The sequence below is a fragment of the Nanorana parkeri genome, unplaced genomic scaffold, assembly GCF_000935625.1.
Source record: "Nanorana parkeri isolate BGI_ZX_2015 unplaced genomic scaffold, ASM93562v1 scaffold344, whole genome shotgun sequence".
NCBI classification, from domain to species: domain Eukaryota; kingdom Metazoa; phylum Chordata; class Amphibia; order Anura; family Dicroglossidae; genus Nanorana; species Nanorana parkeri.
This window is the reverse complement of record NW_017306612.1, coordinates 589,769-602,540: the sequence shown is the minus strand read 5'-3', so window position 1 is coordinate 602,540 and position 12,772 is coordinate 589,769. Positions and strand designations below refer to the sequence as shown.

The following is a 12,772-nucleotide window of genomic DNA, read 5'->3' as shown; positions in this document are numbered from 1 at the left end:
TTGTCTCCGCCCCCTCCTGTAATAAAGACCGCTCACTGCTGCTCTCTCTTCTTGTGCAGGGTGACTGGTATTGTCTCCGCCCCCTCCTGTAATAAAGACCGCTCACTGCTGCTCTCTCTTCTTGTGCAGGGTGACTGGTATTGTCTCCGCCCCCTCCTGTAATAAAGACCGCTCACTGCTGCTCTCTCTTCTTGTGCAGGGTGACTGGTATTGTCTCCGCCCCCTCCTGTAATAAAGACCGCTCACTGCTGCTCTCTCTTCTTGTGCAGGGTGACTGGTCTTGTCTCTGCCCCCCTCCTGTAATAAAGACCAGTCACTGCTGCTCTGTCTCCTTGTACAAGGTGACTGGTCTTATCTCCGCCCCCTCCTGTAATAAAGACCACTCACTGCTGCCCTCTCTCCTTGTGTAGGGTGACTGGTCTTGTCTCCGCCCCCTCCTGTAATAAAGACCGCTCACTGCTGCCCTCTCTCCTTGTGCAGGGTGACTGGTCTTGTCTTCGCCCCTCCTGTAATAAAGACCGCTCACTGCTGCCCTCTCTCCTTGTGCAGGGTGACTGGTCTTGTCTTCGCCCCCTCCTGTAATAAAGACCGCTCAATGCTGCTCTCTCTCCTTCTGCAGGGTAACTGGTCTTGTCTCCGCCCCCCCTGTAGTTTCCTGTAGTAGGTGGGATCTACTGGGTCCCTCCCACAGCTCAATGATGATGTCACTGCTACTTTTACGAGGACATATCTGGGTGTTCAAAGTCTTTTGGTGAACACAATGTGGATTTATATCCTTTGCGGCTATTGAGAAAAAAATTCCAATAAAATTTTTTTTGTGCCTGTAGTTCAGCTTTAAAGCTAATGTCGGCTGTAGGAGTACAGCACTCCCTGTGTGACAGCGCGGAGACTCTCCCTGGTCAGCAGTGACACAAAGCTCCACCCGGAGAAGGATTAGGGAGATGACTGTAGCAGAATTATTGGATTTAAAATACAATTATCAGACGGATAGAAAGCAGCACAGGCTGCACTTCATAGAAAGCTGTGTACAGAAGAGAGAGCTCCCTGCCGTCTATACATCCTGTGCTCATTTATAGGAAGCAGAGACACAGATTTATGTGTACCAAATGGTAACTGTAGACTTTGGGCCCAGAGTAAGGGGGACATTTAGGGCCCAGAGTAAGGGTACAATGTGGATTTATATCCTTTGCGGCTATTGAGAAAAAAATTCCAATAAAATTTTTTTTGTGCCTGTAGTTCAGCTTTAAAGCTAATGTCGGCTGTAGGAGTACAGCACTCCCTGTGTGACAGCGCGGAGACTCTCCCTGGTCAGCAGTGACACAAAGCTCCACCCGGAGAAGGATTAGGGAGATGACTGTAGCAGAATTATTGGATTTAAAATACAATTATCAGACGGATAGAAAGCAGCACAGGCTGCACTTCATAGAAAGCTGTGTACAGAAGAGAGAGCTCCCTGCCGTCTATACATCCTGTGCTCATTTATAGGAAGCAGAGACACAGATTTATGTGTACCAAATGGTAACTGTAGACTTTGGGCCCAGAGTAAGGGGGACATTTAGGGCCCAGAGTAAGGGGGACATTTAGGGCCCAGAGTAAGGGGGACATTTAGGGCCCATTCACACTTGTGCATTGTGGCAACGGACACTGAAACACGCACATTAACCTGTATTGCCACAGCACATGGCAATACAGTACCTTGCATTGCGGTGCTCTTTATTGTGATTGGCACCCCAATGCATGGTACAGTAAAGTGCAACACACAATGCACCAGAGAGCACCGCAACGAGCATACCGTGCATTGGGCTGTGCTGCATTTCCCCCCCATCCATTGTGGTGCATTGGCAGCCCTAAAGGAGAACTATGCGGTTAGGGCTTCTCCTAAGGGTGACGGGAGGACATACACTAGCGTTCTCCAATCCCCCTTCCACCCGCCATTCCTCGCTCAGCTGATAGAAGGAGCAGGTTGGAAAACTCCAAGCCGAACACTTGTAAGGACTCATTCACACAAGAAAAGGCCGGCATGTACAGCTCCGTGCTGCGTGCACGGACGTATCGGGCAGCTCCTGGGAAGGACAGGGGATGCATACTCTATGGGAGTACGCGGTCATACGCTCACCCGCCCTGCACGTCCGTGCTGGTGTATGTACTCGTACGCTTACAGGATGGATCCTGTCTGCGTCCGAGCCGGAAAACCAGCACCTGTACAGACCTGCACTTGGGGTGAGCGTAGGGCGGCGTATGGCGGTGTACTCCCATAGAGAAGGACGGGGGCTGTGTACTAATCACACGCAGCACCTGTCCTTCCCGGGAGCTGCCCGATACGGCCGTGCACGCAGCACGGAGCTGTACGCGCCGGACGATTCTCATGTGAATGAGGCCTTAGCGTTGATGGAGGAATCTGTTATATTTTCTTCATTCAGCCGGCAGGTTGAGCAATAAAAGTATACACGTGTATACCCAGCTATATAGTTCCATCTTGTTTTGGGTTTGGCGCTCTCCCAACACACGTAATGTCAATCTATTTCACCGATAAAGTCATCTTTCCTGCCCTGTCCCTTGTACAGTCCTTGGAATACAAAAGGTTGGAACATATTAATTAAATAAGATCGTGTCCAAGTTGTTTTATCCAAAACTAAACAAGACTTTTTTTTTTTTTTTTTTACTGTGCTTTTTTTCCTTTCATCAGGTAACATCTTGCCCCATTGTTCACGCACCTCCCTCTGTTACTTCCGTCATTCCTGCACTCCGATGTTTAGTAACCAGCGGCCAGTCCCAGCTACCTCTATTGTTCATTATTTGCACTGAAGACAGACTGTCCTCTCGCAATCACTTTTTCTTTGTAACAATATATTTGTTTTTGCTCTGAAAAGACCTAGCCCCGGGGTCTGCAACCTTTCGCACATTAAAAGTCCATTTTAGAACATTAGACAACCAGCGTGCACAATAGCGCGCCGTAGCCTAATAGACCATTTTCAATTTTTGCACTCAGAGTTGTACTGCAAATGGCAAGATAAACTCAATTATTATATTAACAGCTGCACACACAAAACATCTTCATGTTTCTGTTGGAACTATATAAATCCTGTATAATAATAATAATGATGATGTTCACCATTTACATGTACAGGGCAGTAAATTGGACTTTTGTGTGATCCCTTTGCCTGTCACGGCTTAGTTGTGCTATGTTTGGCCTGTAGGATGTTACAGGATAAGCTCCCTTCGAAACAACGTACACTTAGGCTCCGTTCACACCAAGGTGTAGCGGGGACACTCATCGCGGAAAAGCACGTTCCCACACGTTTGTGGGACTTTGTTTCCTGCATTTGGTGCATGTCCCCATCGGGTCCTTGGGCACGTGACAACCACGGAAAAGCAGTACATGTTGCAAATTTAGTGACGTGTTCTGTGTGTGTCCCCCCCCGCGCATGTATATGCTCAGCTATGATTGGGATGCCATTACCTAATAATGGGGATGCTAACGCGTTCTGCGCTTGTGCACATATCGTTTATGCGAGTCGAAGCGTGCGCGATTGACCGGGCTCACCATACGCCCTGGTGTGAAAGAGGCCTTATTCTTTTTTTGACCCCTTCCATTGACCGAACAGAACCCGGCCTGCAAGTCCTCTCTCGATTGGCAACGCCTGCACTGTAAATCCCCATAGACATCTACAGTGCAGGGCTGTACAGTGCACTTGTAGGCAGGAGAGAGAAGACTTGGGGTTCAGGATGTAAACGATCTTCGAGGGGTTGAAGATGGACTTAAAGGAGAATTATGAGGTGAGTGATTTTCACTCAGCCTCATAATCTGAGCCGACCTGTGACAATGAAACTGTCACAGGTCAGCTCAGTAGATCGGGAAGTGAGTGAATACATACCGGCGCTCGCTCGATCCTGTGCATTTGAGTGCGTTTGTCATTTGTTTTGCTATACTAAGCTTAGGGTGACGGGAGCACGCTAGTTTGTGTCCTCCCGTTACCCTAAGGAGAACTATGGGGAAAAGCCCTGACCCATAGTTCTCCTTTAAGAACCAGAACTCGTTAACTGCTCGTTTTGGTTCGGGGCACGGATTTGATGAAACTACAAATCCCATGATGCATTTCTCTCCGGGAGTCATGTCTGTGGCTGTGAGAATCTTGCAATGCCTCGTGTGCTTTGTAGTTCCACCACAGCTGGAGGTCCAGAGTTTGGCTACCCCTGGTCTAGGGAGACAAATATAAAGTTATACAAATCGGATCCTCGGAGCCCTAGACATAGAACAACAATATCAGTGTGGCGGCGGAGCTCCCTCAGACACGTCCGCTCTGCTTCACATCTCGGCCACGCCCCCCATAGAACAACAATATTAAAGCAAAAGATGTCACTTCCTGTCATTCTTATGTAGAACTGATTTGGCAGTGAACATTCTGTCCATTTGTATCCAACATTGTAGAGTTGTCACAGGAACAAGAGGTGACGGGAAATCTCCCAACGGGTAAACCTGTTCTGGTGACGACCGCGATTTGGAGAGATTTCCACTTCCTGCTGCAACTCATGGACAGGAAGTAAAAGAGAAATCTCTTGACGGGACACAGACAAAAATCAGGAAACAAACTGTCGGTGTTCTTAAGTTTCCAAACATATCCAAAATTTTAAAAAGGTAACTTTTCTTTTCCTTACATTTTGCCCTGTTATGTGAACTTATAAAATGAAACAACTCGTGACGCAGACGTATTTCCAAAACATTTTATTTTCTGAAATTCTTCACCAAAAAAAAAAAAAGCAATTTTTAAAATTTAAGTTTTCAGTTTTGAAAGTAAACAAAAACATTCAAATAAAGTATATTGCTTAAATAAGACCCCTTTCCTGGTGCGACACAGTTCACAGGGGCTGGAGAAACAATGGTGTATATATATATATTAGGGCTGGTAATTATAAAAAAATTTGTGTTCGATTTAATCTATTTTTTTAAAAATAGATTAATCGATTAATTTCGATTAATTATAACGCACATACAGATCCAACTACATTGGCCTATACACATACAACACAGCAATGAAGTCATAAAATGAACCAGCACGTTATTAATCTCATCCCTTCGTTAGTCGACGGAGCCACTTGGGGAAGGGGGGAGGAGTCCGGTGACGTCGATGTCCGTGACGGCTAAAGAAGGGAAGGGGGGAGGAGTCCGGTGACGTCACCAGATCGCCGATGGGACTCCCGGAAGTGTTTTCATTAGCGATCAAAATAATTTTAATCGATCAAAAAGTTTAACGATTAATCGAGAAATGAATCTTTAATTTCCACAGCCCTAATATATATATATATCTTGCACTGTCTTTGGTATATATTATAGAGCTCACAGTATATGTATTTCATTCTGAAATCTGTGGATGGGAAATGACAACTCTGTACCAATATGGGTCAGTTATACTAATCAGTCAGAATTTCTTTATAATGTACTTAAAGTCTGTATCTATAGAGCACAAGCAGGTAAATATCGGCAATAACGTTTGCCAATATCCATGTAATGCATGTGGATGGGATCTATTAATAAAAGTGGAGATGGAATGTAACGCTTCTTGCTCAGATGTACAATGTGTAGTGTGGTCACACGTCTAGCTGGGCTCACCCGGGGTGCCTCCTAGGCATGTAACCTGACAAGACTGCGCACCAGGACAGGGGCGATGTCATCACATTAATAAGAACTGGCTCAGAACGATTGCGGAGACACAAATATCCTCAAGCGGATGATGGAGCTGCCTCTGAAGTTGACCACGGTGTTCACGGAGACCATCTCTAGGTCCAAGACCAGGTCACGTGGCCCTTTCCCCACTTCCAGGTGCCATTGTAACCCGATAATCAATGTTATTCACTTCACCTCTCAGTGGTCACAATGTTATGGCTGATCAGTGTGTTCCGCCTGGCTGTAGTTCAGGCTGGAGTCATACATGGATCGATATTTGCTGCTGAATCAGCCAAAATTTGAGCCAGGGGGAGACGACAATCAATTTAAAAATCGACTGAGCTGGGTGGAAAATTATTAGCCGAATAGTGACAGCATCCTATCAGATGCAATCACTGTTCAAGGATTCAAGCAAAACGCGTGTCCTGTGGCTGTCTCTATACCGTTACCGGCAGAGGTTCCTCTATCCATGTTGTTTAGCATGAATGGGTATATGGAGGGATTTTTCTCTTGGCCTTGACGTGTATGGAGAGCATTACATTCAGGGCAAAAAACAGCAACTGCACAATACCATTTGTAGAAATTTGTCTGAATCGGTTGCATTAAATTCAGAACGAATAGAATGTAATAGAAATGTATTATGATTATGTCCAGTGGTCGGCCATGTTGGGGGTTGTAGTGCTCTATGTATAGAGTGTAATAGAATTGTATTATTATCATGTCCAGGGGTCGGCCATGTTGGCGGTTGTAGTGTTCTAGGTATAGAATGTAATAGAATTGTATTATTATCATGTCCAGGGGTCGGCCATGTTGGCGGTTGTAGTGTTCTAGGTATAGAATGTAATAGAATTGTATTATTATCATGTCCAGGGGTCGGCCATGTTGGCGGTTGTAGTGTTCTAGGTATAGAATGTAATAGAATTGTATTAGGATGGTGTCCAGTGGTTGGCCATGTTGGGGGTTGTAGTGTTCTAGGTATAAAGTTTAATAGAATTGTATTATCATCATGTCCAGTGGTCGGCCATGTTGGGGGTTGTAGTGTTCTAGGTATAGAATGTAATAGAATTGTATTATGATCATGTCCAGTGGTTGACCATGTTGGGGCTTGTAGTGTTCTAGGTATAGAGTGTAATAGAATTGTATTATTATCATGTCTAGTGGTTGGCCATGTTGGGGGTTGTAGTGCTCTATGTATAGAGTGTAATAGAATTGTATTATGATCATGTCCAGTGGTCGGCCATGTTGGAAGTTGTAGTGTTCTAGGTATAGAGTGTAATAGAATTGTATTAGGATGGTGTCCAGTGGTCGGCCATGTTGTGGGTTGTAGTGTTCTAGGTATAGAATGTAATAGAATTGTATTATTATCATGTCCAGTGGTCGGCCATGTTGGGGGTTGTAGTGTTCTAGGTATAGAATGTAATAGAATTGTATTATGATGGTGTCTTGTTCACTGAGAAAATAAACAAAACCTGTAGCTTGCCCAGGGGCCCCTATATATCAGAGTGTGAACATACAGGTCTATATATACACCCAGTACAGGATGTCAAGGTGTTCTACCTCTCACATGTTGCAGCAGATTAAGCCATTAATAGTTGTTGTCCAAACAACATTTATTTACTGATCTATAAAAAAAACAGCTCTACACGTCATACACTGTGTGCTCGTACGAATATAGTCAACCCTGAATGTATGGAAAATCCATTAGTTATACCTACAGTTTACAGGAGACTACAGCACTGATTATATGGGTAAAAAAAAAAAAAAAACAACCCTGCCGTGGGGCTCCCTCAGCAATTCGAGGGTTAAAGTAATATTAAACTCAAACTTTTATCAAAAATGAGATACGAGCAAACTAATTTATATTGCCCAAATTGTTTACAATTATTTTATTTAATTTTATTACCGCTTTTTTTTTAACGTAGTGAAATACGCCAAGGTGGGAACGAGACCATTGAATACAATGGGATTTATATTTTTGAGCGTTTTGTAGAGCGTTTGTCGAGCGTAGAACGCGCTACAAAACGTTCAGGTGTGAACGAGGGCTTAGTCCTTAGTTTACAAGCCCCCTATGTGATAGCATACTAGTGGCGACAGGATCTCTTTAAAGGTGACATTAGGGGTCTATTAGACCCCTAGTGTCACCTTCCCACTCCAAAGAGGCTACTGGAGCGCAGATTGAGCGTCAGTGGCTTCTTTCCTGGTCTCTGCTACTCCGCAAGTGATGCAATCAGCATCGCTTGCAGCCCCATTCAAAGTGCATTGGATCGGCAAACGTGGGGGCCCAGACTATACTGGCCCCCCTCAGCTGAAGGAATCGCTTCCAGTGTAACGCCAACAGTCAGCTTTACACATGTGAACAGAGTCCCCGGTGGCTGAGTTTGTTTAAAGGGGCCCGCTGCCAGTATGGCATACGTTAGTGGCAGTGCAAGGGTTAAATCTCTGATCTGAAACAAGTGAGCAGGTAAGGACTTCCTGACTTTTGTGATCTGTATGCTTGATTCAGGGTAGTGACTCTTAGGCTGGGTTCACACCTAGGCGTATTACGTATGCACGTCTGTCGCGCGAACGTCACGCGGAATCGCGGTAAAAAAATTGCGCGACCGTCGCGCGATTCCGAAGGCTACTTGGCTGTATCCCAATGAAAAACGCCCTCCAAAACGGCCCAAAGAAGTACATGTACTTGTTTGGGCGTCAGCCGTTTTGTAGCGCGTTCAGACGGGCGGAAATACGGAAAGGTGTGAACCATACCCATAGAAAACAATGGGATTTTCATGGTTGTACGTTTTGTAGAGCGTTCATAGAGCCTTGAACGCCCGACAAAACGGAAAGGTGTGAACGGGGCCTTAGTATTGAAGCCAAAGGGTTTAACAAGGCCAGGCAACCAGCATGTTTTATAAGAGGGTCCCTATATTCATTACAGCTGCACTTTAGCCTATCCACAATGGTCTGAACGCGAGGACCACCAACTTGTAATAAAAAACAAAAATTAAAAAGTTATTCAGGCTTTTCTTGGGCCTCTCAACCAGAAGGTCTCATCACTTGTTTTTAGAGTGATACAGTAATATAATATCATATGCAGTGGTCAGTCATGTTGGGAGTTGTAGTGTTCTAGGTAGAGTGTAATAGAATTGTATGACTATGTCCAGTGGTGGGTCATGTTGGGGTTATAATGTTCTATGTATAGAGTGTAATAGAATTGTATTATGATGTGCCCAGTGGTCGGTCATGTTGGGGGTTGTAATGTATGTATAAAGTGTAATAGAATTGTATTATGATGGTGTCCTGTGGTTGGTCATGTTGGTGGTTGTAGTGCTCTATGTATAGAGTGTAATAGAATTGTATTATGATGGTGTCCAGTGGTCGGTCATGTTGGGGGTTGTAGTGTTCTATTTATAGAGTGTAATAGAATTGTATTCCGATGTGTCCAGTGGTCGGTCATGTTGGGGGTTGTAGTGTTCTATGTATAGAGTGTAATAGAATTGTATTATGACTATGTCCAGTGGTCGGCCATGTTGGTGGTTGTAGCGCTCTATGTATAGAGTGTAATAGAATTGTATTATGATGGTGTCCTGTTAGAATTGTATTATGATGGTGTCCTGTGGTTGGTCATGTTGAGGATGTAATGTGTTTGGGGACATTAGGTGTTTTTCTGTATCATTTTCTACAATCCTCTTACCCTCATGTAGAATTCTCTCCCCTCATTTCCGGATTTGATCTGGAAGATGTAGTAGACGCCGGGGTAGCGGCTGGTGGCTTGCATCTGGAAGATGTCTAAAGGGACCCGGCTGTTGGAAAAGATGTCCATGTGTCTGTGCACAATGGTGAAAGGCTCGTCCCGGCAGGTGGGGTTCTCCACAGGACACATACAGCGACTAGGATGAAGAAATACAAATTAAAGGTGTGATGTGGGTGGTATAGTGACTCGGTAATAAAATTCCTGACAAGTTTAACCAATCAATGAGCTACTAATGCTATCCACTGAATGTTGCCAATGTACTAAAGTTCCAAAATCTACTCAATTTAGCTTAACCTGAGATTTATCTTCTGCCAGCAGTCATCCTGCAGCTCTCCGCAGGATCACTCGCAGTGTACTTCCCATGTCCAGCACTGCATTGCCACCTTCTCTCTGCTTCCTGTATTCCCAAATACATTCACACTTTGTGGTCGGCAGAAGTGAATGCTGGTCGGCAGAAGTAAATGCTGGACAAGTTCTCTGAGGGCTGTTTTTTTACGCTCTCCTTGCATCTATTGTGCTAGAAGACGACCTAAATAAATGACTCAGAAGAGGGACCGCTAACTTCCACCTAATTTCCCAATTTCTAAAAACACAGACAAGATAAAACAATTGGGTTTCATGCAGCATACAAAAAAAATAATGCCGCCTCCTTCTCCAAACGTCTTTATTAAACAAAATGGATTTTGCTGTGTATAGAGCGGTATAAGTGATCTAAGTTATCAGTAAGCTTTCTAAATTGGTGCAATTTACTTACAAAATTGAATTGGCTGGATTTTCGACTTGAAACATAAAATTTGAAACATATGGCACATACAAAGGAAGAAATAGCTCAGGGCAGCCTAATAATACTCTGCTGGAATCATTATTTGCTGCCATAGGCCCTGTAATCTTGATTGCACTCTACAGTCATAAGTCATATTCGTCTGCACTCACTTGTCATTGATCTGGATGTACGGCTCCTCACATCGCACGGGATCTAAACACTTGTAGGTTCCAGGGATGTTGAAGCACGTCTGCTGAGCAGTGCAGGTATTGTTCCCCGTGTCACATTCATCGATATCTGGAAAACAGCAATGTACAAATCACACAGCAACAGTATATATTGAAACACTCTGGAATCAGCTGGCATCTAGGCCTTATTACAAGCTAAGGGTGCCCACCAGGGTGTCCATTGCTGCCCTGACCCAACGGGGTAATGCAATTCTCAGGCAGGATCGGGTCATATAAAAAAGGTATTATTAAATGGCAGTAGCCATTTATGGAATCCAGGATACTCTTTATCGTGCAAAGACATTGTCAACCATTTAGGAAAATCCCTCTGAAATCAAGCAAATCCTTCATTCTTTAAGACCCCGTTCACATTGAGCGATTTAACGCGCGGTAATTCCCGCGATATCGCGGCAAATTACCGCGCGATATCGCGCTCCAATGCAATCCAATGGGGCAAAGGGTCCTGGTGTCGCGGGTCGTGTGTCGCTACAGCAGGACCCTTTTTTGAGCGGATTTAGCCGCGATTCAAGCTTGAACGCGACATCGCGCGGCAAATCTCGCGATGTCGCACAATATGCAAATCGCGCGACAAACGCGCGATTTGCATATCGTGCAGTGGGAACGGGCTTAAGGAGCAGCGTCAAGGATGGTGCCCACCCTCATATCCATCACTTTTCTTCTCTGGGCAGTGTGGGCACATCCCTCTCCAGCAATCCCTAGATATCAGCTGTGAAAACTCAGCTTGGAAATCAGACTTTTGAAGGTAAAGTCAAACTATACACAGTCTTTCTAGATAGAATTATATAATTTTACCTTTCCTGATTGGAACTATTTTTTTCCCCCCATTTTGGCTGAAGTAGGTATTAGGTAGTAGTAATAGGTAGTATAGGAAAGGGACAGATAAGGGATGCTAAAGTAAGACTAAGTAAAGTAAATTTCCACAGCCACTATCTAGAGATTGATAGAGTGCTGTAACATTATAGAGGGGGCAATAAAGAGCTTACACCTGGCCTTCATGCACGGGTACTGTTATATGGAAGTGCAGGAGGAATGGCATTGTTTATTTTATAGACTCATTATATTATTAACATTTTACTTGATGTGGCTCTAGTCACTCACCTTGACATGTCCGACTGTCATCAAGCAGCACATAGCCGTTCGGACAGCTGCAGTAGTATGATCCGGGCTCATTGACACAATGGTGCTGGCAAAGGAACTCTGAAACACTGCATTCATCCATATCTGGAATAAAGAGAAGGGATCTCTAATATAATGTTCAAATCTAACGGGCAGAAAAGGTCACACTGTGAACGCGGAGCCACTTGTAGGCTCAAAGTTGGGCCTATGAAATTTGCCAATATCGAAAAAAAATGTTTTGAAGCTACATCACTTCAGCTGCATTGCTTGGGAATATTGTGCAGTATATGGGAGGCGGTACACGCAGGAATTAGTATTAGTTGAACAGATTTACCAGTGCAGTTGATGCCGTCTTCATCCAGCTCATAGCCTGGCTCACAGCGACACAAATACGAACCGTAAGTGTTAACGCAGTTTTGGACACATGGGTTCTGTGTGGTACATTCATCAACGTCTGGAGTTGAGCAAACAAAAAAAGAGAAATAGCGGATTAAAATCAACTGACCAAAAACTAACATTGGATACACGAGACTACTAAAAATGCAGCCTATCCATTCACTAGAGACCGGTGACATCACTGAGGATGCAGCCTATCCACTCACTAGAGACCGGTGACATCACTGAGAATGCAGCCTATCCCTTCACTAGAGACCGGTGACATCACTGAGAATGCAGCCTATCCATTCACTAGAGACCGGTGACATCACTGAGAATGCAGCCTATCCATTCACTAGAGACCGGTGACATCACTGAGAATGCAGCCTATCCATTCACTAGAGACCGGTGACATCACTGAGAATGCAGCCTATCCACTCACTAGAGACCGGTGACATCAATGCAGTTTGTCTTTTTGGGAATGCATATACTAAATTTCTTAGTTCTTGCACATCGCAATTCCCCATCTGGTTTATATTGATGCCTCCACATACCTTGGCATGATCTTCCATCTGTGTTCAGCAAAAATCCCGGGTTACACGTGCAGGAGTAAGAACCGGGCACGTTGGCACACAGCTGCTGGCAGTACCCGTATCGGCATTCATCAATGTCTAAAAATAAAAAATAACTTTATTTATGAGTGTGAATCTCTCCAGCGAGGACACAAGACAACAAAAAAGACTTGACAGGGGCTTCTAACACCTCCTCACTATATCCCAAACTAAAGTTTTGGCTTCACATAGATTTGAAGGGCATCTGCAATGTTTCAGATAACTATCGTTCGTTTGAGGTTTTTGGAACACCACTCTTTA

General features: G+C 44.5%; 1 protein-coding gene across 1 annotated transcript in view; it reads right to left on the bottom strand.

Moving 5' to 3' along the window:
* Nucleotides 1–5,588: 5,588 nt before the first annotated feature.
* FBLN5 (fibulin 5) overlaps nt 5,589–12,772 on the bottom strand; it is a 29,934-nt gene continuing 22,750 nt past the window's right edge. The window contains 6 exon segments of the mRNA XM_018558495.1: nt 5,589–5,851; nt 9,339–9,534; nt 10,332–10,458; nt 11,508–11,630; nt 11,860–11,979; nt 12,455–12,571. Coding sequence (XP_018413997.1) covers nt 5,690–5,851; nt 9,339–9,534; nt 10,332–10,458; nt 11,508–11,630; nt 11,860–11,979; nt 12,455–12,571 — 845 coding nt within the window. The 3' untranslated portion in view covers nt 5,589–5,689.